This window comes from Letharia columbiana (genome assembly GCF_014066305.1).
Source record: "Letharia columbiana isolate WasteWater2 chromosome Unknown Sc0000018_s1, whole genome shotgun sequence".
NCBI classification, from domain to species: Eukaryota; Fungi; Ascomycota; class Lecanoromycetes; order Lecanorales; family Parmeliaceae; genus Letharia; species Letharia columbiana.
In genome coordinates, this window is record NW_023501059.1 from 415,515 (window position 1) to 440,434 (window position 24,920).

Sequence of the window (24,920 nt, forward strand, 5' to 3'; positions counted from 1 at the left end):
CATACCGAGTCACACAAGCCATGTCTGAGGGAAGCGTGCCGTATCCGTATGGCCCCCTGCCGTCCGGTTCTCTCCAGGCTTCCCCATGGGTGCTGTTCGACAGGATGTGGACGGCGGCGACGGGATACGCTCCGACAAATTTCCTCTTCGTTCCCGGGAAAACGCCCATGTCGACCGCGAAAGAGACGGCCGTTGGCATAGCGGTTTATTACTTGATGGTTTTCTTCGGCCGTAGGGCGATGAAGGGTCGTCCGGCTTTCGAGTTGACGTCTTTGTTTCTACTGCACAACCTCTTCTTATCCCTCCTCAGCGGCTTTGTGCTTTTGCTCTTCGTCGAGGAGCTGGGGCCCGGGCTTTGGAAGCACGGGATCCACCATGCCATCTGCGGTTCTGGAGGATGGACCACGCGTCTCGTCACTCTGTACTATGTCAGATTCCCTCACGTGTCCATCACAGCTTGCATACCAACCACTGACACCTCCCTCAGGTCAACTACTTGATAAAGTACTACGAGTTGATCGACACGGCATTTCTCATTCTCAAGAAAAAACCCACCAGTAAGTCCGGCTCCTCAGCAGCAGTCATCCCTCCCCCCCCATTACTCATCCCCCCAACAGCATTCCTCCACTGCTACCACCACGGCGCGACCGTCCTCCTCTGCTACACCCAGCTCGCCGGCCAAACCTCCATCTCCTGGGTCCCCATCACTCTCAACCTAACCGTCCACGTCCTCATGTACTGGTACTACTTCCAAAGCGCCCGCGGCATCCGCGTCCCGTGGAAGGAATGGATCACCCGGCTCCAGATCCTCCAATTCCTCATCGACCTCGGTACCCAGAACCCCTCCCCTCCCCCCCCCCCACCCTCAGCCCGCTGACATGCCCCCGCAGCCTTCGTCTACTTCGCCTCGTACAGCCGGGCCGCCGTGCGGTACTTCCCCCGGATGCCGCACGCGGGCGACTGCGCGGGCACCGGCTTCGCGGCCGCGATGGGCTGCGGGATCCTGACGTCGTACCTCGCGCTCTTCATCTCCTTCTACCTCGTCACCTATAACCGCGTCGGTGCCTCGACCCGGTTGAAGCGGACGACGGGGGCGGAGGCGGTGGTGCGGGATGTGAAGAGGCAGTTTGTGCGGATCTAGCCCGCGGGGGGGTAGGGGGGTCCGTGGTTCCATGTTTGCGTGTGTGTATGTGTGTGATCCTTTTGGATCCGAGATAGATTAGGCAAGACGGAATGAAATGAAATACAGGGTAAAATCTCCACGAGCTCCGTTTTTGTTTTTCTTTTTCTGGTGCTGCAGCACTTCCAGTACCCCCACCAGCATCAGTCCTTTCTCTACCAATTTCGAAGAACGAGCATGCCGATCTTACAAACAAGATTTGTCGGCAAAGTGAGTGAGCTTATCAAACTCCCCAACTGCTACCAAAAAAAACCTTACGACAAACCCCAGTCATGGAAATTGACACGCGCCATTACTCCCCTCCCCCCCAAGACCGTGTTTCTCAGCAACGACGCAGCGCTCCCCCACCACAAATTGTCAAAAATCTCCCCCGAGGAAAATCCATCACGGGATCCCCTCCCCCTGCATCCATCAACCGGAAAAATCTCAATGCCGTAGGAAGTATTACAGCGCGTGACCTAGGCTCTACCTAACCCATCCCATCGCCTGGCGCCTTTACGGGTAGGGTAAGATGTCTCAGCGCCCACCATCGAAAATCTATCTACATGGTACTAGTATGGTTTCCGAATGCTTCTTCCAACAAAGCAAAGCAAAGCAAAGCAAAGCGATATGATATGATTCCACATCGCTGTTCCATATAGTTTGCAGCCGGATATACATCGTGGGGTCTACCAGCGGCCGGTTTGTTTTGTTTTGGTTTGTTTTGCCCCGAGCTCAGGTGTTCTGACGGTGCGGATGGATGATTCCGATGGTGGTGGCGTCCTGATCTTTGCACCTTTTTCCGCTTGTCGCCCTAAAGTAGGCATCGTTTAGCCATGTCCCCTGTGCAACGGTGGGGGGTGAATGGGAATGGGCTTGGTCATGAGTAAGAGGGATTGCGGATTTTGAATGGAGTGTACTCGGGTAATGGCCGTGACTGTGGGGGGAGGGCCTTTTGGGACTGTTGTAGGCTTTGGATCCTTTGTCACGTGATTAAGATCGTTTGACGTCTTATTGCGAGGCAGTTTCATTGGGGTTTTGGGCTATTTGGCTTTGGGGTGGTTGTCAGGCGGTTGGCTGATGTGGCTGGGTTTAGAGTAGAGTGAAAGCCTTCATGTGGGAACAGACCATGCAAGCGTGTTTCAGTCATCCACACGGGCGATTGTATTCACAGCATCTATGAGGGTCAACTGTGGCAGCTATCATACATCTTGGAGATACTGCCATGTTCATAGTTGAACTGCAATCCTTTGGTTAACCCATTCTGGTCTGACCAAAGGTGACTTTGCCAGCTGGGATCCTCAACAGAGAATCCATTTCCCAGGTCATGCCAAGCCTCGAGGACGGCCTCATCACCTTGGACCACCACCGAATAGTCTGTTGGGCAGCGATGACATGAAAACAGCTCAGTGTGTTGATCTGGCATAGTCGCCGCATTGATAACAGCCTTTTGCAAAATCGCGGCAAAGGAGTGGCCTAGTCCCGTGCCAAGGCCAAAATGGTGGTGAGGGCAGAATACTATATACTTGTAGTAATCTTTCTTTGCTGCGTCTCGAAGCGGACCTGCATACAGGACGTATGTCGCCAACAGTATGAATCTGGCGTTGACGACCTTCGGCTTTGCGGCGAATGTCTTGATGATAGGAGAGCCGACTGGACGAATCTCAAAATTTTGAAGAATGTTCGTCCGACAATCCTGGTGCTTTTCCTTCATTCGAGAGTACTTCAGTGCCAGCTGTACGTGATGGAACGAAACTGCGTAGGAGCGTTGCGGACGCAGATGATCAAACATTTGGTATGGTGTGCGGCATGAGTGGCGGCGGCGATGCCAGTTTGTCAAATTTGGGATGTCATCAGGTTCCACAGGGTGTAAGATATTGCACCTGATACAATGATAGTTATCCGGCAACAAGTTCCCTAGCTCGGCCAATGTATTGAATCGATCCTCCCGCACGATAGCTTTTAATTGAAAAGAGCACTTACTGCGCAGCATGTACCACATAGCCTTGCAGGTATGAGAGAGTAGGATCTTTGCGGATAGAGGGAGTTCGTCGCATATACTGCAAAGGATGTCGAGAGGGAGATCTAGAAAAGCAGACCTCTGCTCTACCGCTGGCGTCACGAACAATTTCCAAGGCCATAGCAATTTAGCGTAGACCTGCAATGTCGAAGTGATAAGCCAGTACAAGTTCATTTTTCTCTGTGGCAGCATGCGATGGAAAAAAAGAAATTTTAGGGGTAGCAGACGCGAGAAAGGATAGTAAGAAGATGAATAGAGAATGCACGTAGGTAATTGTAGGTGCTGGAGCTGGTGTCTGTTTTCCTTCCAAGGCTAGAATTGTTTGAGATAAGAGAGTGCGATGGAACTTGAGACGAAGGCTTAAGTTTGTCCAGAGCAAGAAAGATAAAGTAGAGGTACTTGTAAGAAGAGGAAATCGAGCTTATAAAAGATGTGGGCAGATGCCTCGTAGGCTTAATAATGTAGGTTGCTGGGAACTAAACCTAAAAGGTAACCGTAAATGGTTGAATTTTCTGCAGGCTGTGAAATCCTCCCCGCGCCCTCTCTCAAACCCAACCTATTCGGAAGACTACAACACACCTCGTAGGTGATCAACCTCACGGAAAACTTGTCGGCCTATGACAACCGAAGCGAAGCAGAAAAAGGGAGCAATATCTTAGGCGCTATTAGGCGCAGGTTTGAGATGCTCGGCTGGTGAGGGGTTTAAATCAATTTCTTGATATTCCGTCAAGTGACGCCTTACCCAATGAAGCTTTAGCGTGGCCGCCTTACCGGAATCGGTAATTCACACAGGTCGTGTGGGGCGCTGAACCCCTGAATTTTACCCCCTGCCAGACGATGGGATATCCCACGAGGCAGAAGATTTGCCGAAGACCAAAAAAAAATAAACGAATGGTGGATGTATTTCGAGTTACAAGTCGTGAAGATCAAAGCGAGGACCCCGATTACGGCGACAGGGGCTGGCAACGAGATCCACCTGTACGTGGTGCCGGCTACGAACCCTCTGACAAAGATTCCTATGCCTTCGGGAGTCTGCTCTGTACCTGTTTAGCAGCTGCTACGCGTTGATTGGGTCCCGACTCGTCAGCTATAGTAGACGTAAACTTACGGTCCGACACGTTAGAGGAGCCAAGAGATCTTAAGGGAGCGTATATTTACACATAGATATACGATCGGATTCTTCGATTACGATAACGGTTAACTACGTATAAGCGAAAATCGAATAACGAGACGCGTTAGATCGAGGGTTAACGCGTCCCCCTCGAAGAATTCGGTATTATCGATATGACGGCGAGCCCCACCCCTCTCGGTCGGATAATACCTCCCTCCCTCGCTAATCGATAACTCTTCCCTAAATATTATAAGTACCCAACTCCGGCTATAAACGAGTCAGCTCGTTTACGAGAATTGTATGAAGGTTTTCTACAGGAAAGAGACCAGACAAGAGAGCTGAATCTAATGTGCTTTAAAAATACCTTCTTGACAGCGGAGTCAGCGAGTAACAAGTGATAGCCGTATATCTCCCAGTCAGCTATCGACGTGCGAATAGGCCTCGATTAGATCTTATATCCCTACGGGAATCGAAGCGAGCTCTCAACTTCGGTTTGACAAATATCACTATTCTCTCTCTTACGTGACGATATACAATGGAGTACTGGGTGTCTAAGGGTACATAGAATAGAGAGGCTAGAGCTCGGCCCGGAGAAATAAGGAAAAAGCTTTAAGGTATATTATAGAGTGTAATAGTGTCTGGTTGTAATGAAGGCTTTGGAATTCCTAATATAATGTACATAGCCGTGATTCTACAAAACCACGATTATCTGCCGTACCTCAAATGAGGTACGGATACCGGATATAGTCGTAAGGCCGAGTGGGTAAAAACGGTTGCACTCTGGGCTACGCCTTTCAATGGGAAGGGGTACGAACAGAGGCACGGCCCTCCGATGTAGGAATTACACACACACACACACACACGGCGACAGGAATGAATGACAGGCAAATATAAGGTAGTCACAGATCGAAATGCCTCCCGAGGAGATCCACATCGGCGAAGAAATCTTGCTCCAGATCGTCGAGATCACCCCCGTTCACCGTACCCATACCGCGCCGTCTCTCATTCTCAATCATCTCGGATGTGCACCCTCCTGTCTGCATGTTCGTTACCTTTTGGCTTCCGATCCATCCATCCCCATCAACGGAGTCGGATTGGCGCAAGGTGTCGAGTGCATATTGATGCTTGTGCGAGTCTTCGATGCCTGCTTGCCCTGTCACTTCGTTTAAAGTGTGGTGATGCGCCGCCGCTACGGGGAGAATGGGTCGCGGAAAGATTTCATGCGGCCATAGCCCCGAGGTACGGAGCATGACTTCGGGCGGGATTGTCCGGCGCCCGGATTTGAACACGCACTGGCTGATCGCCGTGGCGCAAACGGTGGTTCCTTTGCTTTTTGGGTCTTTGCGGACGAAGTGCGTGATGGTGTACAGCCATTTGGTTTCCCACGAGAGGACCCTGGTCCACATTTCGTACCGCTCGTAGGGCCTGATCTCGCGTCTGAAGGAACACTTGACTGCCCCTAGTTTAATCGTGAAGCTGTCCTTTCGGAGGTTGATGATGCCGTTGCCGTGCTTATGCCGAGCTCGGTCTATGCCGACGGAGAAGAGTGTGCATAACAAGTGCGTTCGAGCAATGTCGAGGTCGGAATAGTAGGTGCTGTTGGACTCTGCCTTTCGAGTAAGCATTGGCGAGGAGGAGTCATTCGCGTAATAACGAGGCAATTTCCTTACTGTGCCAATTGAAGTCGATTTCGCTAAGAGAACAATGGGAAGACGTAACGAGCGGCTTAAAAATGCAATTGGGAGTTGGTCCAGGCTCAGCGCGCTGGCAAGGTAGCACAAATCGTAGGGCGTTGAGCAAACGAATCTATGAAGGGGAGAAGACGTAAGAATGGAGTGAAGCTGGGAGTCAAGGGCAGAAGACTTACATGCCAGACCAGAGGGAATGTTTTGATGTCGGTCACAAACAGTGCCAAAACTGTAAGCTTCCATGCGAAATCTTTTTGCAAAAAATCCAGCAGAAAGATGGTGATGAGTGAAGGAAAGAATTGGGAGGCCATAATGACGGTGGCCAGAAGGAGTAACCGTGTACTTCGGGGTGGTCAGATAGAGAGGCTTGAATTTGTAGGTGATGATGATGGATGACAATACCGTACCATTCTTGACCCCAGATTTCATAGAGCAGACCGTAGTGCTCACCACGAACAGGCACTAGGAGTTCTGTAGCAAGATGCAAATATTTGGGCAGATTTGGAAATGGTAAGAGCAGCGTTGACAGAGCAGGGATGAGAATTCGAGCAAGAGCGTCAGGTCAAGGTTCGCGTCAAGTCAAATGGTGTTAGTCTCTCTAGACACAGATATGGATAGAGATACAAATTAGCAAAAGAGAGTCCGGTGAGTCGGCGAGTCGGTGATAGTCGAGGGCCGGTGATAAGGTAATGGATCTGATCTCAGGTTGGGGAAATTGCCCGAAACTCTATTCGACTTAGTAATAATAAGACCTTACTTTACCTCTTGTAAAGTAAGATCTTACCTAAGTTACCTTACATGTACTAGTACCTGACCTCGCTTACCTGAGGAGATAATTAGTATCGCATCTAGCCCGACCTGGATCATTTCGGCGTTACTCCAAATCACTCGACTCCATATTGGGCTTCTCCTTCTTCACCAGTCACCACATACTCTTCAGCTTCTGGAGGAATGCCGCTTCAACTGATCCTGCCACCAACTTACAACTTAGCTCCCGCTTCGTCAACACACCGTCTTGGACCAGCATCGAGGTCGATGGGCGATCTGGAATCCCATCGGGAACTATGACTCCATATTCCATAACGACTTGAACGTCTGACCACATATCATACTTTTCTTTCAACGCTTCGCATTTGATCTCCTACTTAGCCACTGCTCGAGCTCCGCGGGCTAGGAGAAATTTCTTCAAATATTCCGATGTCAAAGCGGCCTCTTGGAAGCTAGAAATGCATCCGTGCAGCTTTGTTCCATCGGCACTCGCTTCTCTCTTTCCAACAGCCGAGCGAATCTTTCTCCTATCCATTGCTTTCCGTATTTGAAGCACGTGTGAAATGTGGATATCGGTGGGCCTGGCCTCTGGTACTTTAGTAATGTCGTAGACTGAACAACTGTAAGACTCAACTTATACACTCACGCTTCCATCCTACGCCTATGTCCCCACCGCCAACGAGGCCTATCAACGAATCGACCAAGGCCTCCTTGAGTAAATCGCCTGATCATGTCTTCCGCGCACCACGACGCCGCCAAGGTACTGGCGGAAGATGGATTTGACAGGACGCCCACTCCAAATTCGCAACAGCTCGAGAAGCATACCGCTGCAGAGGGCACATTCGAGAGCCAGGTAGCCCAACATCCAGCACCTCTGGCTCTTTTTCTTCTCATGCTGGCCATATCCATGTCCATATTTCTCGTGGCCTTGGACCGGACGATTATTACGACTGTGAGCGATCATCTCCGACTTTCACTGGTATTGCTGATCCGTCTCATCGTCAGGCGATACCCCATATCACCAATCACTTCCATTCCTACAACGATGTCGGCTGGTACGCGAGTGCATACCTCATCACCGCCTGTTCCTTTCTACCGACATACGGACGCTTATATGGCATGCTGAATACGAAATGGCTCTTCCTCAGTGGGCTCTTCTTGTTCGAGCTTGGAAGTCTGATATGCGGCGTGGCGCCTACGTCTCCGGTTCTCATTGTTGGTAGAGCCGTTGCTGGAATAGGAAGCGCTGGAATTTTGACGGGGTCTTTCGTGGTCGTTACACGCAGTTCTCCACTGCGAAAGCGGCCCTTGTACGCTGGTGTTGTTGGAATGATGTGCGTCATTCCTCTCCATCGAGTTCGTGACGGTCGGAACTTGCTAATGGACGGACTGGTTCCTGCTTTAGGTTTGGAGTCGGAGCCATTGCTGGCCCCATTCTGGGAGGTGCCTTCACGGACCGTGCCACCTGGCGCTGGTGCTTCTACTTTAACCTACCTCTAGGGGGCTTGATAGCCGCAGCGACTGTGGTCTTCTTCAAGCCGCACGATGAGAACACTTCTGCCCGGCGCTCTCCGATCCAAGTCCTTGTTCAGCTTGACCTTTTCGGTAATGTAATACTTCTGTCGACAGCGGTCATGTTTTTCCTGGCTATGCAATATAGTGCACAACCTCATGCATGGCATACCGCTCGCGTCATTGGTCTACTCGCCGGAGCGGGAGCTGGACTCATCCTTTTCATTGTCTGGCAATGGCGGAGAGGCGAGCGAGCCCTTATACCTCCTTCCATCATGCTTCAACGCAGTGTAGCCGCGGGTTGTATCAACACCTTTTTCGTCTATGCCACGCTTCTGACCCAGATCTACTACCTTCCCGTCTGGTTTCAAGCCTGCCGGGACAACAGTGCGCTGGGTTCAGGCGTCAGTATGATCCCGTATGCGTTGGGGTGTTCCCTCTTCACAATCCTGACGGGTGCTTTCGTCTCGAAAATTGGCTACTTCACACCTCCCGCAATTGTTGGCTGCGCCATTGCAACGATTGGATCCGGTCTACTCAGCACACTGGCAGTCAACACCGACTCTTCGAGATGGATCGGCTACGAGGTCCTTGTTTCGATCGGACTCGGTATGGCAAATCAGCAAGGCTACGTCGCGGTGCAAAGCGTCCTCAGCCTCGACCAGATCGCCGTTGGTTCCGCCCTGGTGTCCGCTTTTCAAAGTCTGGGTGGTGCCGTCTTCGTTAGCGTCGGCAACAGCGTTCTCCTTAACGAGCTCTATGATGCAGCACTGCCTGGTGTTGACATCAACGCCGTCATAGTCGCTGGTGCCACCGGATTCCGTACGTTTCTTCCGAAAGAACAATTACCAGCACTTCTCAATGTGTACAACCAGGCATTGCGGAAGGTTTTCCTCATGAGCATCGTATTTTCGGGCCTGGCGTTCTTAGCTGCTCTCGGCCTTGAGTGGAGGAGTGTCAAGGGCGAAAAGGGCGAAAAGGGTGACTCGGAGGCGCTCAATGATCAATCTGAACAAGACAATCCAGGTCTTGGATTGTAGTGATTAGACAACAGACTAGCTACGCAACACATAACTCTACATAATCCTCACGGTATGCTCGAAGTTAGGAGAGAGCGTAAAGAGAGATAAAGAAAAACGGAGAAAGACGGAGATAATTTGATATTTCGGCCAGGTCTTGGCACTTTTAAGTCTTGGCACTGAAAAAGCAAGCTTCCCTATGAGTTTGTACGCAAAATTTCATGCTGTTTGAAGCTGTGAAGGCGCACAACATTCAATCGGCAGGGACTCTTCTGGTTGGGCCCACCTACGGTCTTCATCTTTTCTGTGAAACAAGGTTGTCTGCATCCTACAAGAACAGCTGTTGCAATGCCTCCAAACGATAGCGATTCTTCTGATGATGAGAGTGGGAGCTTTACAACTACGAATGTCTTACTTGGCTATGCCTCGAAAGAGCCTACAGACGATGAGTTCAGCCAGCTTGGAGGCTACCCGGTATGACTGCACCCCATTGCATCGAGCGCCTGCTAAAGAACCTAACAAGCTGGCTAGGGATGGCTAGACGGAAACGGTGCTCCCTCGGCGGAACTGGCGAAATGCAAGGTCTGCAATAGCATGATGACACTACTCCTACAACTCAATGGAGACCTACCGGAGAGATTCCCGGGACATGAGCGGAAGCTCTATATCTTCAGCTGCAGGCGAAAGGCATGCCGGAAGAAAGAGGGGACCATGAGAGCTATCAGAGGCATCAGGGTCTCGAAGGCTTCCGCTGGGAAACCAAAGAAGAAGGCAAACGGCACAGCGCCACCAGAAATACCAAAGCTTCAACCTGCAGCTCCGAGCCTGGGCAACAGCCTCTTTAACTCCACCTTTTCGACCTCTGCCAGCTCCAACCACAATCCGTTCTTGATCTCCACAACCACAAGCTCCCAACCTACCAACCCATTCGCCGCTTCACCCAACTCAAACACTTCTCCCGTCTCATCTCTCGCACCCAAACCACCTCAGCCACCATCGACAGATCTCCCCACAACCTTCGCCCAAAAAGCCCGCATCTCCTCCCCTCCACCCACTCCTGCCCACAAGGAGCCATGGCCCTCTCCATCCTCCCTCCCGAACCCATATCCCTCCTATCACCTCGATGCGGAGTACGAGAGTCTCGACCCCGACCCACCCGCTCCGTCGAAGACAGCGATGGACACAGACGCAGAAGGTCCAGGCGGCAACGACGACGAAAAAGACGCCTTTGAATCCACAATCGACAGGACGTTCCAAAAGTTCGCAGACCGCTTGGCCCAGAACCCGCAGCAGGTGCTACGCTACGAATTCGGAGGAGCGCCGCTGCTGTATTCGAAGACGGATGCCGTGGGCAGAACACTCACGCCTCCTCATCCATCATCGTCGTCGTCATCATCGTCTGGAACCAAGATCCAGACCGTGTCCCAGCCTCGTGAAGGGAGCAGAATACCGCGCTGTCCCAACTGCAACGCGTCTCGGGTCTTTGAGCTGCAGCTCGTGCCGCAGGCGATTGCGGAGTTGGAACTGGAGGAGGAGGGGCTGGAGGGGATGGAGTGGGGGACCGTGATGTTGGGCGTTTGCGAGAAGGACTGCGCGGAGCGGGGCGTGGGGGTGGGAGAGGTGGGGTGGGTGGAGGAATGGGTCGGGGTGCAGTGGGAGGAAGATGCGAAAGCGAGTGCGCGGTGATGGGAAAAGGGGGAGATGTCATGATGAGGCGATGATACCTGGATGTAAAAAGAGATGCGACATGGCGTGAACATAACCATGCATAGCGGACAGAACTGATCTGAGATGCTTTTCCATTCAACGTGCATATTCCATGCCCCACGAGAGCACACCGCCGTGTCTATTTCCGCTCATGAGCTCGTAACTTTCTATGTCCATGCCGACCTGACCGACCATCCGAACCCTCCTCACACCCCCTCCTCAGCCACCACGCAGATGCTAAAGCCATCGTCCCATCCCGCTCTCCCCCCACCAAGAGCCAACCCCAGTCCCCCATCCCCCATCCTCCATCAAGCCGGCTGCTCATACGCCCTCCTAACCACCCTCCCAAACTGCTCGAACCGGACCTCCTCCCTCACCACCGTCCCCTTGGCCTCATTCTCCTTATTAACCGGCACCACCACCCTCCCCCCTCCCCCCCCACCGCCATCATCAACCCCCCACCCGCAAATCTCCCTCACGAAGGCCTCGAAGTCTTGCCCGCGCAGATTCAGCCAGCCCTCGGCGACGGGGCGCTCGACGGCGCGGCAGCCCTGGCCGACGGTGACGGCGATGCGGACGCGCATCAGCTCCTCGAAGCCGTTGACGTCGGCGACGAGGTCGGCGTAGAGGTCGTCCGAGTCGAGGAGGTCCCAGAAGTCGCGGTAGGCGCAGCGCTCGAGGCGGGCGTTGAGGCGGGCGAGCTTGCGCACGGCTTCGGCGAGCGGGGCGTCCGGGGTGGGAGGGGGCGCCGTTGGTGTACTGGTGGGGTTGGGGTTGGTGGAGGGGGCGGGGAGGGGGAGGGGGAGGGGGAGGAGGGGGAGGGGAGGGAGAGGATGTGGGGCGGGAGGAGGTGGAGGCAGAGGGCGAAGTCCGGGGCCGGGAAGACGGTGAGGGCTTTGACGAGGATGTTGGTGACGGGTTCGTCGCGGGTGAGGTGCGGGTTGAATTGGTATCTGTGGGGGGAGGAAGGGAAGGGGGGGTGGTGGTTAGTGAGGGTCTTTGAAGAGAGGGGGGGGGGTGAAAGAGGGGATTGAAAGCGAGGGGAGGAGGGGGAAGGGGGGTGGGGTCAGATAGAGCTAATAAACTAGCATCAGGAGCGGAGACTCGATTCAAATTCCGTCTCGGTGCTCGGTCAGGTAATAGGAAACGTTTGAAGGTTTGGTCATCATGTATATCCCCCCCCCCGGGTCCCCAAAACGCACACGCACAGAAAGAGAGAGAGAGAGAGAGAGACGGAAGCAAAAGGTGTAAAACTCACAGCTTCAGCAGCGCCAAATTCGCATAGCAGTCATAGGTGCGGTCCTCGCACTGCTGTGTGACATAGTCTTGGAATATGGTCGTCGTTTCGGGATTGTATCGGTCGAGACCGTTGAGGATGGCTTCGATGTGTTCGGGCCTGTCGGGCGCGGAGTCGAAGGCTATGCCCATGGTTGTGGTTGGTGGTGGGGGGATTTCGGTGGGTGGTGGTTGAAGGGGAGGATTTTTGGTTCGGGTGCGAGTTTCAAGTGTGGCAGGTCTAGCGAGATTTTTATATCGAGGACTCTACACGTTCGCCATTGTTCGAATAGCAGCAATAGGTCATTTTGACATGCGTGCATGTCTCTAAAACCATTGGCTGTACAGTGTAATACTTCACATGTTGATTATCTGAATTGCAATTGCAATGCTCGCTCTAAAAAATCTACTTTCCGGAAAAAAGCGCTTGGGTATCGCAAGAAACGTAAAGTAGTCTGAACAAGACTGAAAGGCCGCTTGAGCACGCTAAACCGCTAAAAATGTGGCATGGCCCATTAGGAAGTAATCCTCCAGACATAGTATCATGTCCATCAGGTGGTCCAGTACTAATCCATGTCAGAGTTGCCTGACACTGGTGTACAGCCTGGTCGAGAGGGGCCAGTTGCGTTTGAGAGACACACGTTCTTCCTCTCCCGATCATATCCCATGCTGGATACTTTTCTTCGGTGTTGGAGGGTGGCTGTTCTAAGTTGCGTCTCATGTTGCTTTTGGTCGATGATAGATGAGTGTGTGCTTAGTTGTCCAATCCGTAAAGGACGATCCCACTTTCCATGCTCCTCTCATCCACCATACCCACCCATCAACTCTCTCAACATTCCTACAAATTCCAGATGCAGCTCCGCAAAGAACTTGTCATCTCCCACCATCTCCGTCAAGCCCCTCGCTCTCATCCTAGCGGCCCCATACTGTCTCGGATAGCCATCCGGATCTATCGTTCTCCCAGTCAGGAATGACGACACAGGAATGCGATGCTCCTTCGTTATGTCTTCATGATCACCTCGGTCTCCTTCATTTTCTTTGATTTTCTGCGTCGTCCTCGTAATGATATTCTCTGCAATGCGTCGAAAATGCTCCCAGATGAACGTCGTAACCTGATACGCTCTGGTCTCGCTGCTGGCGAGTGCTATGAGCGCGTACTTACGATGACCGCCGCGAGCATAAGGGTCCGAAAGGCGGAATTTGTACGCTATAGTCCAGCCGTCTAGTGGGGTACCGAAGAACAGTTCACCGGCCGTTTGACCGCGAGGGAGCTGTTCGCCAGACAGAGTGCGGATGGCGGCTCGGCGGATGATGGAGTAGGTATTCGGATCGGTAGGGCTCGAGGTGGAAATGTAGGACAGGGTGTGTTTGTGATAGAAAGATGCCGAAGTATCGGAGGCGAAGGACTCGGGTGAGGATTGCTGGTTCAAGCGTATAGGTCCTTCACGATCTTCGTCGGAGTCGGAGTCGGTTTGTTGGTCCCGGTATATTTGGAGCGACTCTTTGAAACGCAGGATCGGACTGCCATTTCGGCCACTGCCATCGGCCTTTGGACTTCCCGGGGCTCCTGGAGGTATTTTGCTGGATATTTCTTCCGGGAGGCTTATGGTGCAGCTCTCACATCCTTTGCCATTGCTACCGGCGACCGGGAAGCGGCTGAGTGGATTCAGAGGCCTTGGAGCGTTCTGCCTGTGAGCTCCGAGGGTAGCTGGTTGGATCTCCGGAGAAGTGCTTGCGCTGTTGGGGGCTGACTCCGGAGTCCCGCCGAAGTCGAGAGAGCTTCTGTTCGAAGAAGACAGGAATGCAGGAGCTGACGGTGCTGGACCGCTATGAGTTGCGTCCAGGTCCCCCACGCTCGACGATATGGATGCCGGATAGCAAGACAGACATTCGACCGGCTTGATCTGGGTGCAAAGGATGGAAGTCGGGCCGTCATTTTCGCAGAAGTGGGACAGGGAAAGCTATTGGATTGCGCAGCGATCAGCCACAGATCACGATCGAGATCTCGGGTCCTGGAGGAACCTTGGAAGTGGGAAGAGAAAGCAGGAGAGGATTAAAAGGTGGAATTGATCCGTGCGCAGACTTACGATGATATCCATCTTTGGCTTCCTCCACTACACCCTCACAGCTTCACCTCGCGCCCCATGCCTTAGAGTGGGTAGAGGTAGTGGTGTCGTGTGCGGGATTCGGAATGGAAGCGACACATGTGATATGATCGGGGGTCACGAGGACCGGGGAAGATCTCGTTCGATTCCGTGACTCTCCTTTTGGTGTGAAAGCCCAGTTGGCGCGCTCGAATTTAGATAGATAGAGTACAGCTCTGCCGTGATGGTAGAAGAGTATGGTATGGTAGGTAAAAAACCACTCAAGCGGTGAAGCACCCACTCGATCTCTCTCTCACTCCTTTCCCTCTACCCTGCATTCGATCATCGATCCCGGCCAACGATGCGATGCAATGCGCTCCAATACTTGTTATAGGGGCCAATCAGCCGCACCCAAATCCCCGTCGCAGAAATCCCAATCCTGCAGAAGCTCTCAAAACAGGTCGCAAAAGCTGAGGCGCCTAGAGTACCCTAACCCTAATCAAATCTGTCTGCGCCGGCAAATGTTGGGTGGGAAAGTGGGCGGGCAAGGGTGATAGTTCCAGCTCCAACAGACATGGAGGCTCGATCTCCGGCTGAATGGCTAGCGTGCCGGTTCCACGTTAGCGTTATCGGCTTGCATACGTCCGATCGGAGAACCGGCACATGACAGGCATATAGTCAAAGTTGAACTAGTCCAAGTTGAACTATTTATTTATCCGAGAATTTTGGTTCTTTCGACAGTCGCGTGGGAGTATTGATCATGAAACAAAATACATACCTACATGGATTTTGGGGGATGATTGATCATCCCATCAGTCTCGTTGCTCGGGGTAGGAGATGGATCGTAGTCGTGTAGACCACGTTGACACGGTGGTACATCCGTTTGCCTATCCAATGTTGCTACTTCATTCAGATGCTTCCCCTACTGGTCGATATCTGATATCTCTTCTAATTCTCCTGATTCTCCCACTGCTCCGTCTACCCCCATCGACAATGCTAGCCCAAGGCTGCCCCTCCGCCCAGCTCCGCTCTTCTTCTCCATCAAAGCCTTCGTTGCTGTCCAGCTTGCCCTCTCGTACCCTTCGCTTTGCTCTTTCCAACTCATACCCTTCCCTGTAGGCCCACGTAGGTGTGTCTAGAGAGCCTCTGACAAGTACAATATTAGGGGACCGGGTCTGTAGAGTGCTGGAGGGAATGGGCGTGAGTAAATGAATTGTCTTGTGATTGGGGTCGATACCTCTAACGAGCGCTTGACCAAGGGAAAAAGACCGGTCCGGGGACAGAAGAGAGTTGGTGTGATTGGACGAGGGAAGGTAGGGTATCTCGGTAGCAGTCCGCAGTACTGACGCATGGTTTGGGGTATCTGCGCCTTGATCTGGCATATTTTCATCCTGTTCGACGCTCCAAGCGCTGTCCTCTCCTCGGCTAATTTCCCCAACACTCTGGTCAACAGCTACTACACCAACCACACATCCATCCAGAATACTGTTGAGAAACGTGTCAAGGAACTCGGTGCTTAGTGCATCCCCAAGAATTGTAACCGCCTGAATTGCTTGTTTTGGGCCTGCGTAATGTATGACCAGAGGCGCCACACCGGTAAGAGGCCATGGGTTCCAGCGCATTTCGTGGTCCTTCCCTTCTGGTTCGCTCATATGAAAATACGAGAGTGTCTGCATCATCCGGAAATCTGCCGCTGGTCTAGTCGTAAAGTCTGAGGATTGCGAGCTCAATTGATGAAGTGCCACATTGTTCGCCCTCTTTGTCGCCTTGGTCAACGTGTCGACTACCTCCTCAGGCCCTGATGTGCTCATATAAATGACATCCGTGAGGTCCATACCATGGATCAGCTCAGACAACAGCTCCAGCCCATTGCCTTGAATCCAGCCCGCGCTGTTGATTATCAGCGGACATGATCTGTAGTCTCTTGCCATCTGTCGATAATGGTCGAAAAGGTCCAATGCGCATCGGTAGTAGTGTTTTGGATCCTCTTTTGGAGAAAAATGACCAAAATGGTGTGCTCTGAAAAGTTGATTAAGCCCAGATGTCGGATGGGTGAAAGGAGGTCCAAGGTTCCAGGATTTTAGCCGGAGCAAGGAGAGATTACCAGGCGGTGAGTATTCTGGCTGACCTGGGTCAAGGTCTAAAAAGGCGGCGCATTCGTTGTCTGTCACGTTCTTATCCCCCATGGGAGGCGCTTCTTGAAGTAATGCATTGGCTAGTATGCGGCAAAACGTAGATTTCCCAGCGGCCTTTGGACCGCAAACCATGATGGCTAGGGGTCGTTCGGTTTTGACAGATTGTAGTCTGGACACCGTTCGTTGCCAGTCGGATGGGATTTCCAATAAACGCAGTGGGCGACGATGTGGGTCATCTGCCGTGGATTGGATCTGTCAATGTGTCAGAATCGTTGTTGCATATCGCTGTACACGGCCATGAGGACATGGTAGCGCCCAGAATCTGGGCGTATTCCAGGTAGGTATCGTCAAGAAAACGGTTGACAAGAGCGCAATCAGACATGATGTATGCTTACATTCACGAAAGAACGCCTCGAAAAAGCAAATGGTGACTTGGAGTGCTGTTTTCCATTCCAGATACGTCCAAATTTGGGCGCTATCTGCCTGAGCATCCTCATGCGGCTTCCGCACGAGATGATGGTAAGCTCGACAGGTGCATTTCCCGTACCGAAAGGATTTGGTACGGGCCGAATTGGCGGTATCGAATGGGTTGATGGGGCATATACCCGGTGTAAACGAGAGCTGGCATGGATGACAGCCCCAAGAATGCGAATTGCGCCGGATCGAACCCATATATCGTACTGGCCCAGTATTGCTAGATTCTAGATACACCTCAGATCTTGCAACGTACCGTAGGAGGCAGGCCAGATTCTCACGTCATTCGGATGGAGTCTGACCGTCCATTCGGTTTCTGTTTCGCTCAGAACCTTGCTTCTTGACGGGTCGAATATCGAGAGCCTCTGAACTGGAGCCATTGACTGTGCGAGAGTCTCTGGCTCATTGACAGATCCTGAGTCGCTTTCACTATGACTCTCGATAGCCTTCGCGCCATCCTCAAGGGATCCATCCCACACGTTGACCAAGCCATCTGTTTGCTGCGGTTGTCGCGGGCTTCTATTCCTGGGCTCATTCCCCCGTTTCTGCTTCTTCTTTGGTGGCTTAGATCCTTCAAGCGGATCGATGTATGTCTCGATCACCAGCGATGTCTGCACCTCGTTCTGGCTCGTCGCCTGTCCAATGGGTCGTCGAGCAGCTTTGCGGGCTGCAAACGCACTGACTGCGGGGTCTGCTATCAGAACAAGGTCGTTTCTTGGGGCAGAAGCTATAGTTTACCTGCCATCGCTGTAACATCAGCCGTGTACTAAACGGCAAGCTGGCTGTAAACCCACCGTTCTCATCAACTTTAGGAATATGGTTGAAGTTGAACTCAACATTTTTGCGGACTTTTGGCCGCTTCCCGGCGCCTGTGCCAGCCCTAGCCGTTGGCCCTAATCTAATCTAATCTACGAAAGTCACGCTACCAGACCTCGCTCAAAGCCCAAACTGTCGTCCACGCGATTATGAAATCTGCAAGAGCTTCTACATAGACGGTCTAGAGATCTTGGGGGGATCTACCTAGATAGTGAAGGTGTTTCAGACACAACAATGGCAGATGCAGCGGCGGAGCTAGATGAAGGGGGCATTCAAAGAACTCTGAAAGACCTTTTCGCTGGCGCTGCCGGTGGAGTTGCTCAGGTATTGCTTGGTCAGTTGAGTGTAGTTGTGTTTATTGGGTATTTTGCTGCTCTGCACTGGATGATCGGTGCTTTTTTGTTCCATCTTTTGCCACAATACCAGGATATATTACCCCAGATTGCCGTTTTTCCTGCTTCGATACTCTTTGCGGAGGACAAGAAAAGGTCATAGTAAAGCTGACACCTTGAAATATAGGACAACCATTCGGTAAACTTGGCGCTCAATGTTCATGTTTGAATTATCCATATTGAATTTCGACTGCCAGATATTGTCAAAGTTCGCCTTCAAACCACCACAAGATACTCCAGCGCTCTAGATGGTGCAACCCAGATCTTCAAAAATGAAGGCCCTGCGGCATTCTACAAGGTAAGATTCATCTTGCCTCGGGAAACCCAAAGAACCCATTTTACTCATCATCGTGGAACGTTTTCGTAGGGTACATTAACACCTCTAGTTGGCATCGGCGCCTGTGTATCAGTCCAATTCGGCGCCTTCCACTACGCCCGTCGCCAATTCGAACAATCCAACAGCACCCGCAATCCCGCCAACCCCACTCTCTCATATGGCCAATACTACCTCTCCGGCGCCTTCGCTGGCGTCGCCAACTCAGTCATCTCAGGCCCCATCGAGCACGTCCGTATCCGTTTACAAACTCAGCCGCACGGAGCTCAACGCCTGTACACCGGCCCAATCGACTGTGTTCGCAAACTCTCCGCCCATGAAGGGGTTCTAGCAGGTTTGTATCGCGGAGAGGCGGTGACTATACTGAGGGAGGCTCAGGCCTACGGCGTCTGGTTTCTCGCGTTCGAGTACATGATGAACGCCGACGCCGCACGCAATAGTATCAAGCGCGATGAAATTAGCCAAGTAAAAATAGCGACGTATGGGGGCTTGGCGGGAGAGGCGTTGTGGTTGTCGAGTTACCCGTTTGATGTCGTGAAGAGTAAGATGCAGAGCGATGGGTTTGGGCCGGATAGGAAGTACAGGAACATGAGAGATTGCTTTGCGCAGACGTGGAAGGGCGAAGGGGCGAGGGGATTTTGGAAGGGGATTGGGCCGACGTTGTTGAGAGCGATGCCGGTCAGTGCTGGGACTTTTGCCGTGTGAGTACGCCCTTTCTTTATCGAGGCACGATGGCTTTTGCTGATACATCGAACAGCGTGGAAGCGACGATGAGAATGCTGAAGTAGATATTGGCTTGCCTATGCAGATTCAGTGTCTGCGTTCTTGGATAACGAGATCCAGGTCCTGCGGACCGAACATAAAAACCCCGTTGCTTTCAACATAGCACGACTCAACCACAAAACGATCTACAGCAAGATTCTTGATCGCATTATCCAATCCCAGATAGATCTAAGCTACGCCTATATAGGCTTCTAGAGAGCCCGTCTTCTCTCTCTCTTTAACCCGTCTCGCACCAGAATCCAACAACTCCATCTTCCTCCAGCATGAATCATCAAGGTACCGAAATGTACCCTGACATCTTCTTTCTAGGTCCTCGTAGAGGCGGGCCCGTATGCCAACTCCAGTATGCATTGACGACATCGCTGCCAAGCTGGCTCCCGCGTCCAAGGTGCCATTTGGAGTTGCTGAGATCCCGCGAACGGAGAGCACGGGACTGTTTTGGTGATACGTCCATCCGGAGAGGGCTGGCTGTTATGATGAGGATGTAGAAAAAGATATTTCGGTCATACATACCTTTTTATGAGGGGGGGGGAGAAGAGAAAAGAATTGATCTCAGTGCAACAATGTCCGGCAGATCATCGTAGGTATCCAACCCTTCCTTCGTATCGGGACCCGTAATCCGTGACAACGTCGACATCCATCAGAATCCTCTGGTAGAACCCGAACACGAGCTCGAACATCCATTCGCACAGGTAGAGCGCCCGATCATGGTCTCTTCCGACAGTCGCTTCAAACAACGGCACCGCCTCTCTAATGACATGATTGCCTTCGCTTGCGAGTCTAGAATCACGCTCAGGAAGCATGGCGGTACATCAGAGCGGATGTCCGAAACTACCGTCGCAATTTGCAGACGCGTCGGCAAGCGCCACGTGTGGGCTGGAATTGGGCGCGAAGGCCGGTGCTGCCCGTGGAGTGGGCTTTGCTGGTTTCATCCCTGATGTATCGTCAGAGACTGCTTGTCGAGAAGGCTGGAGTGGGGCTGTCTGCTGGCGAAGAGCCCTAGCGTGATCAACGGGTGACTGGTAAGTTGATATATAATACAGAGATGGGAGAACAGTATTATATCGTTGGCTATGCGTTGCTCTCAAGAGACTGACGATCGAGAAATTGGTTGAATGAAAGTGTGTGCAGTTTTCTTGAAAGAGGAGATAAAAAAGGTCACGATGGAGAAGAGAGAGACGATTCATGGTCACTCCATTAGACTTTCAGATTTGCATGAGAAAAAAGTCATGGCATTGATAGCGCTGTAGTTTGCTTCATTGTTGAGTAGTGCTGTGTTGAAAGCACCCTTCAGATATGCCAGTGGGTTGAGAAATGCCAGCCATCGCATCCCGCCTTCTGTGTCCTACACTTCAATTGCCATGGGCCCTCTGGCGGTAATTTCATCCATCGCAGGAGCCTTGGGACCGACTTAGCTCCAGCCTTGCGAAGAACCAAGCTTCCCCTGTGGACGAGTGGCAACCACCCATTGATAGCGTCGCTGGTGAAGCTATCAATGCTCAGAGTATCCTCTTGACGCAGCATCTGCCGGGCGCGAATAGTTTTCAAGATGCGCAGCTCATCCGGAGAGAGACCCTCAGGGTCAACTATAGCCTTCTCTTCGACCTGCGCTTCAGTCTTGGCAGTAGAGAGAGCGGCAGGGGCTTCGGCATTGTTGGCGAGCATGGCAGTTTCCATTCTTCTCAGGACTGCTTCATGTTTTTCAGGGGCATGGTATTCGAATGCGTTGAGACAGAAGTCGACTGTCTTGTTGATCTCTTCTTGGCTGAGCTTGCCAGTCACATCTGCTGTTCCTTGGATGAATAGAAAGTAGATTTAGTGATGAAGGCTTCGGCCAACGAGTCCGGGGGGAAGCTATACTCGGTCTGAAGTGTGCACAAGCTGTCTCAAAGCCATCCTCATCGCAATCACTCAAGATTGGTTGGTCCTGTTTCCTGATCTGTTTGAGAGCACTCAAAACCACAAGCAGAAAATGCGTATACCCTTCGGGAACTCTGCTCGAATGCCATTTGACTGCGGTCTCCTCGTCGCAGTCTCCTCTCATCGCTGCGCGGATTGTCGTTGCAGCCCCGAGAGCTTCTGACAGCGCCAGATGAACGCCAGATGAGAAATATGGGTCAATGAGGCAACCAGCATCGCCAACGATACGAGTTTTTGGAGTGGCATAACAGGAGGCGCTTAAGACCAATCTGACGCAGCCTTGATACTGGACACGAGCTCGCCTTTGGCGAGAATTTCACTGACGCGAGGGGCAAATTTGAGAGATTCTATGTAAAATCCGTGAGTAGATAGAGACTCTATTCTTCCTGGACATGGCAAGCTCTTGGTTCTGCACGACGCCGACAGACGTCGTGCCATTGTGCAATGGAATGTACCAGCACCAGCCACTCGCGTCTGGAAAGAAAAATGCGCCAGCATCACTAAGAGTTGGGTAGAACGGTATGAATGATGGAATTACCAGAGGGTGCCTCAAAAAAAGGCTGTCCTTGTCTCGGGGTGTCTGGGGCATACTCTCCTGCCCCTTTCCAGTAACCCTAGTTGGCGATATTTTTTAATCCTCGATTGTTCTTCCGATTCTTTAGGTACTTGGTGCTTACCAAGCCCGCTCGCCCACTCGCATCGACAAGGTAATCGAATTTGATCTGGCCAGAACTGCCATCTTTGCGCGACCAGGAGGCAGAGACTGGGCGTCCCGGGTGTAGAATACCGGAGTCCACGGTCCCATTCTGGTTGTCCGATGGTACAAATTCGATTGAGTCGACTTTGACACCGTCAAAGATCTCCGCACCACACTTGCCTACATGCCTGAACATTTAGTCGTCCCCCTCCGAGCGAACCACGTTCCATGAGTGATTTCCTGCGCCACCGTGCGCGACGAAGTCGGTAACTATTCACACCGTTTATAATCTATCAATGTATTTCCTAGGGACGAGACACGACGTACATCCCTCAGGCTTGTCATTGAGCTTGAATGATGCCCCCGTCTGTTAGGAATTCGTCAGTGCCAGAACTCTGAGGCAATGGTGAGGCCGAATGAATTCACCTTTATTTTGAAACCATGATTGACAAATGTATCGTCCAAGTCGACGAATCGCAAAATATGACGCATCGACGGGAGCATGCTCTCGCCGACATGATATCTAGCAAAACTAGCTCGCGTCTCTCAATCACATAATGTGCAGAGCGAAGAGAAACGTCGTAGTCAGTAAGAACCATGAATAGACATCGGTGCACCTTGGAAACTTGTCTGCCTCCAACACGACACACTTGACCCTCTTGCGTACCAGCGCTGAAGCTGTGTATGAGCCTCCTGGGCCCCCAACCACCACTAACACCGTAGTTTCACTGGGAATAGACATGGCGTTTCGCTATGAATTGAATGGGTCCGACTGGAATACTCTTTTATAAGAGGATGTAGGGTTAAGAAAGGAGGTTAAAGGACTTGTATAAATCTCAACCTCAGATCAGGGTTATTGTAGCTCCTAGACTAAATCGTGGATTGATTGTCTCTCTGTGGTCTGACCGCTCTCGTTCCGTATACCTATACCAAGGTGATCTACGAGTATTGCCATACTCGCATTGGAAATATGCGAGATTTTGTACCTTTCGTTCTCTTCATTTCCGTATGCAGCCTAAGGCTATGATAAATATGAGGCGATTTCATGGGCCTAGCATGCCGACACTCTCTTTTCATTGTTTCGTTGCATTCGAAAACCAGCACCAGGTAAGAGACAGTCCGGCTGTCTTCTATGGCCGTAGAGACCCAAATGTGAAGTCCTTCCCCCAAAGACACTCCCTCTGCTCGAGGATTTTCAACTTCCTCTGGTCATCTGTCAGGGATTTCTCGAAGACCTGACAAGGGGTGCCACCTCTGTCTTCTACGGCCATACGGTTCAAAAAGTCGTCCGCCAAAGACTTCTTCTGCTCCAGAATCGCTGCAGGATTGCCTTGCCCTATCTTCCGTGAGACTTCCGTGCCCACTAGCCCGCAGTACACGTCGCTGCAGCTCTTCCGTGCTTTCACCGACAGCAGGGTTTTCGTGCCTACGTCGTAGATCCTTCGCTCTGGCCTAACTTCCTCGAGCCAGTCTTTCTTGACGACTTCTCCGATGACTACTATCTCGAGAGCTACTCTGACTGCTCGCTGCGGAGCTTTCATATCTATCCGATGTAGCCTTTTCGAGACACTTTCGACTTCTTCGCTCTCAGAGCCATAGCATTCTTTTCCCACCATCCCACTACTGTATATAGCTGTGATTTCATAAGTATTCAAGTTTTCTTGGCGCCGGGGCACGAATTCATGTCTGTTCAGGCGTATTGGCCTCGTGTTGAGACGGCCCGCTCGTATATACACATACACAGTTGTGCACATGTGGTACGTGAAGCTAACACATGAGCATAAGGTTTTGTGAGGACTTAGAATACGTTTCTCTCTATTAGGCATTGCCACCTCCTGAATCACTACCTTTGATATCCTCCGCGCTCCCTCCCGTCCTCGCCCCTTGCGTCGATACTGACAAATCGGTCATCAGTGTATCAGGGGTATAAGTAACCACCCCATTCATTGCCATCTCTTTCCTTCTCGCTTGGCCCTCCTGACCCGCCCTGCCGAGAGCACCAGCTATAACCTGCACACACCTCAAACTATCATCGTTCGCCGGAATCGGATAGGTAACCCAGGTCGGATTAGCATCCGTATCAATAACACCAATAGTTGGTATGGTATTCAGTCCGCATTCATGCAACATAACCCAATTCTCCAGTGGATTCAAGCAGACGACCAGATCCGGTCTGAGGACTTGGCGTTCTCGTAACTCTTCGTCGTATCCCTTAATCTCCCGGTCCAGCTCGTCCACAACTTTCGTCCTGCACTGACCCAATATCTGATGCCCATTTGTAATACTTCCCGGCGTCCACCTTTCAAACAAATGACATCCACCGGCCATCTGTGCCGCTTTGACCACACACCTATCTTGTCCTGCCCTTGTACCCACAAACAGTATCAATCCTCCCCTTTCAGCGACGCCAGAGACAACTCTACAGGCGCGGCGAAGATGCGCAGCCGTCTGGTCTAGGGAGATGATATGGATGCCTTGCCGTATGCCAAAGATATATCGAGAATTCATAGGATTCCAATGGGAAGTCTTGTGGCCAAGATGTGCTTGAGACGCGAGCAGCAGCTCGAGCGTTATGTCGGATGGGAAAGGGGGTTGGGTGAGGAGCTTGTGCGGTTGGTAGTGGTTTTGGTCTATGGAGGTACCGAGGGGTTTCGTGCGGTGTTGATTGAATCGGTTGTGATTAAATCTCTCAGCCGTCCCATCTTCGAGGAGGTTTTGAGCGGCGTGGGAGCGATTGTCGATTTGGGGAACGTATTGAACTGTCTCATTCTCGATTTGTGATTCTATGGATTTTGTCTCTCGTAAAGAGTTTTCTAGAGATGCTTCAATTGAGTCGGTGGACGATGGGAGAGTGTCGATGTCGACCTCAGTGGCTAGGGATCTTGTCCATGATCTTGTGGGTTTTGTTGCTATTCGTCGGCCTACGATGAAGTCAGCGATGAGATAAGCTATTAGTGATACTTCTACATACCATGCCGTATGAACGCTCTTCTTAATATCATTGTTGATGTGCAGGAGAAGCACAA

The 24,920-nt window shown here is 51.8% G+C and overlaps 13 protein-coding genes across 13 annotated transcripts; 4 read left to right on the forward strand and 9 right to left on the reverse strand.

Annotated features, from left to right (window-relative positions):
- Nucleotides 1-20: 20 nt before the first annotated feature.
- On the forward strand, nt 21-1,141 carry HO173_006248 (uncharacterized protein; the record flags this gene model as incomplete). The annotated part of the gene is made up of 4 exons (XM_037308159.1): nt 21-428; nt 488-557; nt 618-830; nt 891-1,141. 4 exons carry the CDS (start codon nt 21-23, stop codon nt 1,139-1,141), a joined length of 942 nt encoding a protein of 313 aa, XP_037164933.1.
- A 1,204-nt stretch (nt 1,142-2,345) lies between these two features.
- Nucleotides 2,346-3,300, reverse strand: HO173_006249 (uncharacterized protein; the record flags this gene model as incomplete). Its single annotated transcript, XM_037308160.1, has 2 exons — nt 2,346-3,042; nt 3,143-3,300. The coding sequence occupies 2 exons, from the start codon at nt 3,298-3,300 to the stop codon at nt 2,346-2,348; spliced, it is 855 nt and encodes a 284-aa protein (XP_037164934.1).
- A 1,889-nt stretch (nt 3,301-5,189) lies between these two features.
- On the reverse strand, nt 5,190-6,289 carry HO173_006250 (uncharacterized protein; the record flags this gene model as incomplete). Its single annotated transcript, XM_037308161.1, has 3 exons — nt 5,190-5,896; nt 5,961-6,096; nt 6,158-6,289. 3 exons carry the CDS (start codon nt 6,287-6,289, stop codon nt 5,190-5,192), a joined length of 975 nt encoding a protein of 324 aa, XP_037164935.1.
- A 1,187-nt stretch (nt 6,290-7,476) lies between these two features.
- HO173_006251 (uncharacterized protein) lies at nt 7,477-9,298 on the forward strand (the record flags this gene model as incomplete). Its single annotated transcript, XM_037308162.1, has 3 exons — nt 7,477-7,698; nt 7,752-8,080; nt 8,152-9,298. 3 exons carry the CDS (start codon nt 7,477-7,479, stop codon nt 9,296-9,298), a joined length of 1,698 nt encoding a protein of 565 aa, XP_037164936.1.
- Nucleotides 9,299-9,625: 327 nt separating this feature from the next.
- HO173_006252 (uncharacterized protein) lies at nt 9,626-10,963 on the forward strand (the record flags this gene model as incomplete). The annotated part of the gene is made up of 2 exons (XM_037308163.1): nt 9,626-9,751; nt 9,809-10,963. The coding sequence occupies 2 exons, from the start codon at nt 9,626-9,628 to the stop codon at nt 10,961-10,963; spliced, it is 1,281 nt and encodes a 426-aa protein (XP_037164937.1).
- Nucleotides 10,964-11,292: 329 nt separating this feature from the next.
- Nucleotides 11,293-12,412, reverse strand: HO173_006253 (uncharacterized protein; the record flags this gene model as incomplete). The annotated part of the gene is made up of 3 exons (XM_037308164.1): nt 11,293-11,685; nt 11,871-11,937; nt 12,243-12,412. 3 exons carry the CDS (start codon nt 12,410-12,412, stop codon nt 11,293-11,295), a joined length of 630 nt encoding a protein of 209 aa, XP_037164938.1.
- Nucleotides 12,413-13,059: 647 nt separating this feature from the next.
- On the reverse strand, nt 13,060-14,358 carry HO173_006254 (uncharacterized protein; the record flags this gene model as incomplete). Its single annotated transcript, XM_037308165.1, has 2 exons — nt 13,060-14,220; nt 14,347-14,358. 2 exons carry the CDS (start codon nt 14,356-14,358, stop codon nt 13,060-13,062), a joined length of 1,173 nt encoding a protein of 390 aa, XP_037164939.1.
- An 890-nt stretch (nt 14,359-15,248) lies between these two features.
- HO173_006255 (uncharacterized protein) lies at nt 15,249-17,697 on the reverse strand (the record flags this gene model as incomplete). The annotated part of the gene is made up of 4 exons (XM_037308166.1): nt 15,249-16,730; nt 16,874-17,179; nt 17,234-17,634; nt 17,691-17,697. 4 exons carry the CDS (start codon nt 17,695-17,697, stop codon nt 15,249-15,251), a joined length of 2,196 nt encoding a protein of 731 aa, XP_037164940.1.
- A 305-nt stretch (nt 17,698-18,002) lies between these two features.
- Nucleotides 18,003-19,282, forward strand: HO173_006256 (uncharacterized protein; the record flags this gene model as incomplete). Its single annotated transcript, XM_037308167.1, has 5 exons — nt 18,003-18,102; nt 18,288-18,299; nt 18,358-18,458; nt 18,528-19,195; nt 19,252-19,282. 5 exons carry the CDS (start codon nt 18,003-18,005, stop codon nt 19,280-19,282), a joined length of 912 nt encoding a protein of 303 aa, XP_037164941.1.
- Nucleotides 19,283-20,089: 807 nt separating this feature from the next.
- On the reverse strand, nt 20,090-21,321 carry HO173_006257 (uncharacterized protein; the record flags this gene model as incomplete). The annotated part of the gene is made up of 3 exons (XM_037308168.1): nt 20,090-20,276; nt 20,689-21,070; nt 21,138-21,321. 3 exons carry the CDS (start codon nt 21,319-21,321, stop codon nt 20,090-20,092), a joined length of 753 nt encoding a protein of 250 aa, XP_037164942.1.
- Nucleotides 21,322-21,697: 376 nt separating this feature from the next.
- HO173_006258 (uncharacterized protein) lies at nt 21,698-22,386 on the reverse strand (the record flags this gene model as incomplete). Its single annotated transcript, XM_037308169.1, has 4 exons — nt 21,698-21,811; nt 21,875-22,074; nt 22,222-22,261; nt 22,321-22,386. 4 exons carry the CDS (start codon nt 22,384-22,386, stop codon nt 21,698-21,700), a joined length of 420 nt encoding a protein of 139 aa, XP_037164943.1.
- A 638-nt stretch (nt 22,387-23,024) lies between these two features.
- HO173_006259 (uncharacterized protein) lies at nt 23,025-23,648 on the reverse strand (the record flags this gene model as incomplete). Its single annotated transcript, XM_037308170.1, has 1 exon — nt 23,025-23,648. The coding sequence occupies one exon, from the start codon at nt 23,646-23,648 to the stop codon at nt 23,025-23,027; it is 624 nt and encodes a 207-aa protein (XP_037164944.1).
- Nucleotides 23,649-23,712: 64 nt separating this feature from the next.
- HO173_006260 (uncharacterized protein) lies at nt 23,713-24,896 on the reverse strand (the record flags this gene model as incomplete). The annotated part of the gene is made up of 2 exons (XM_037308171.1): nt 23,713-24,815; nt 24,866-24,896. 2 exons carry the CDS (start codon nt 24,894-24,896, stop codon nt 23,713-23,715), a joined length of 1,134 nt encoding a protein of 377 aa, XP_037164945.1.
- Between the last annotated feature and the right edge of the window lie 24 nt (nt 24,897-24,920).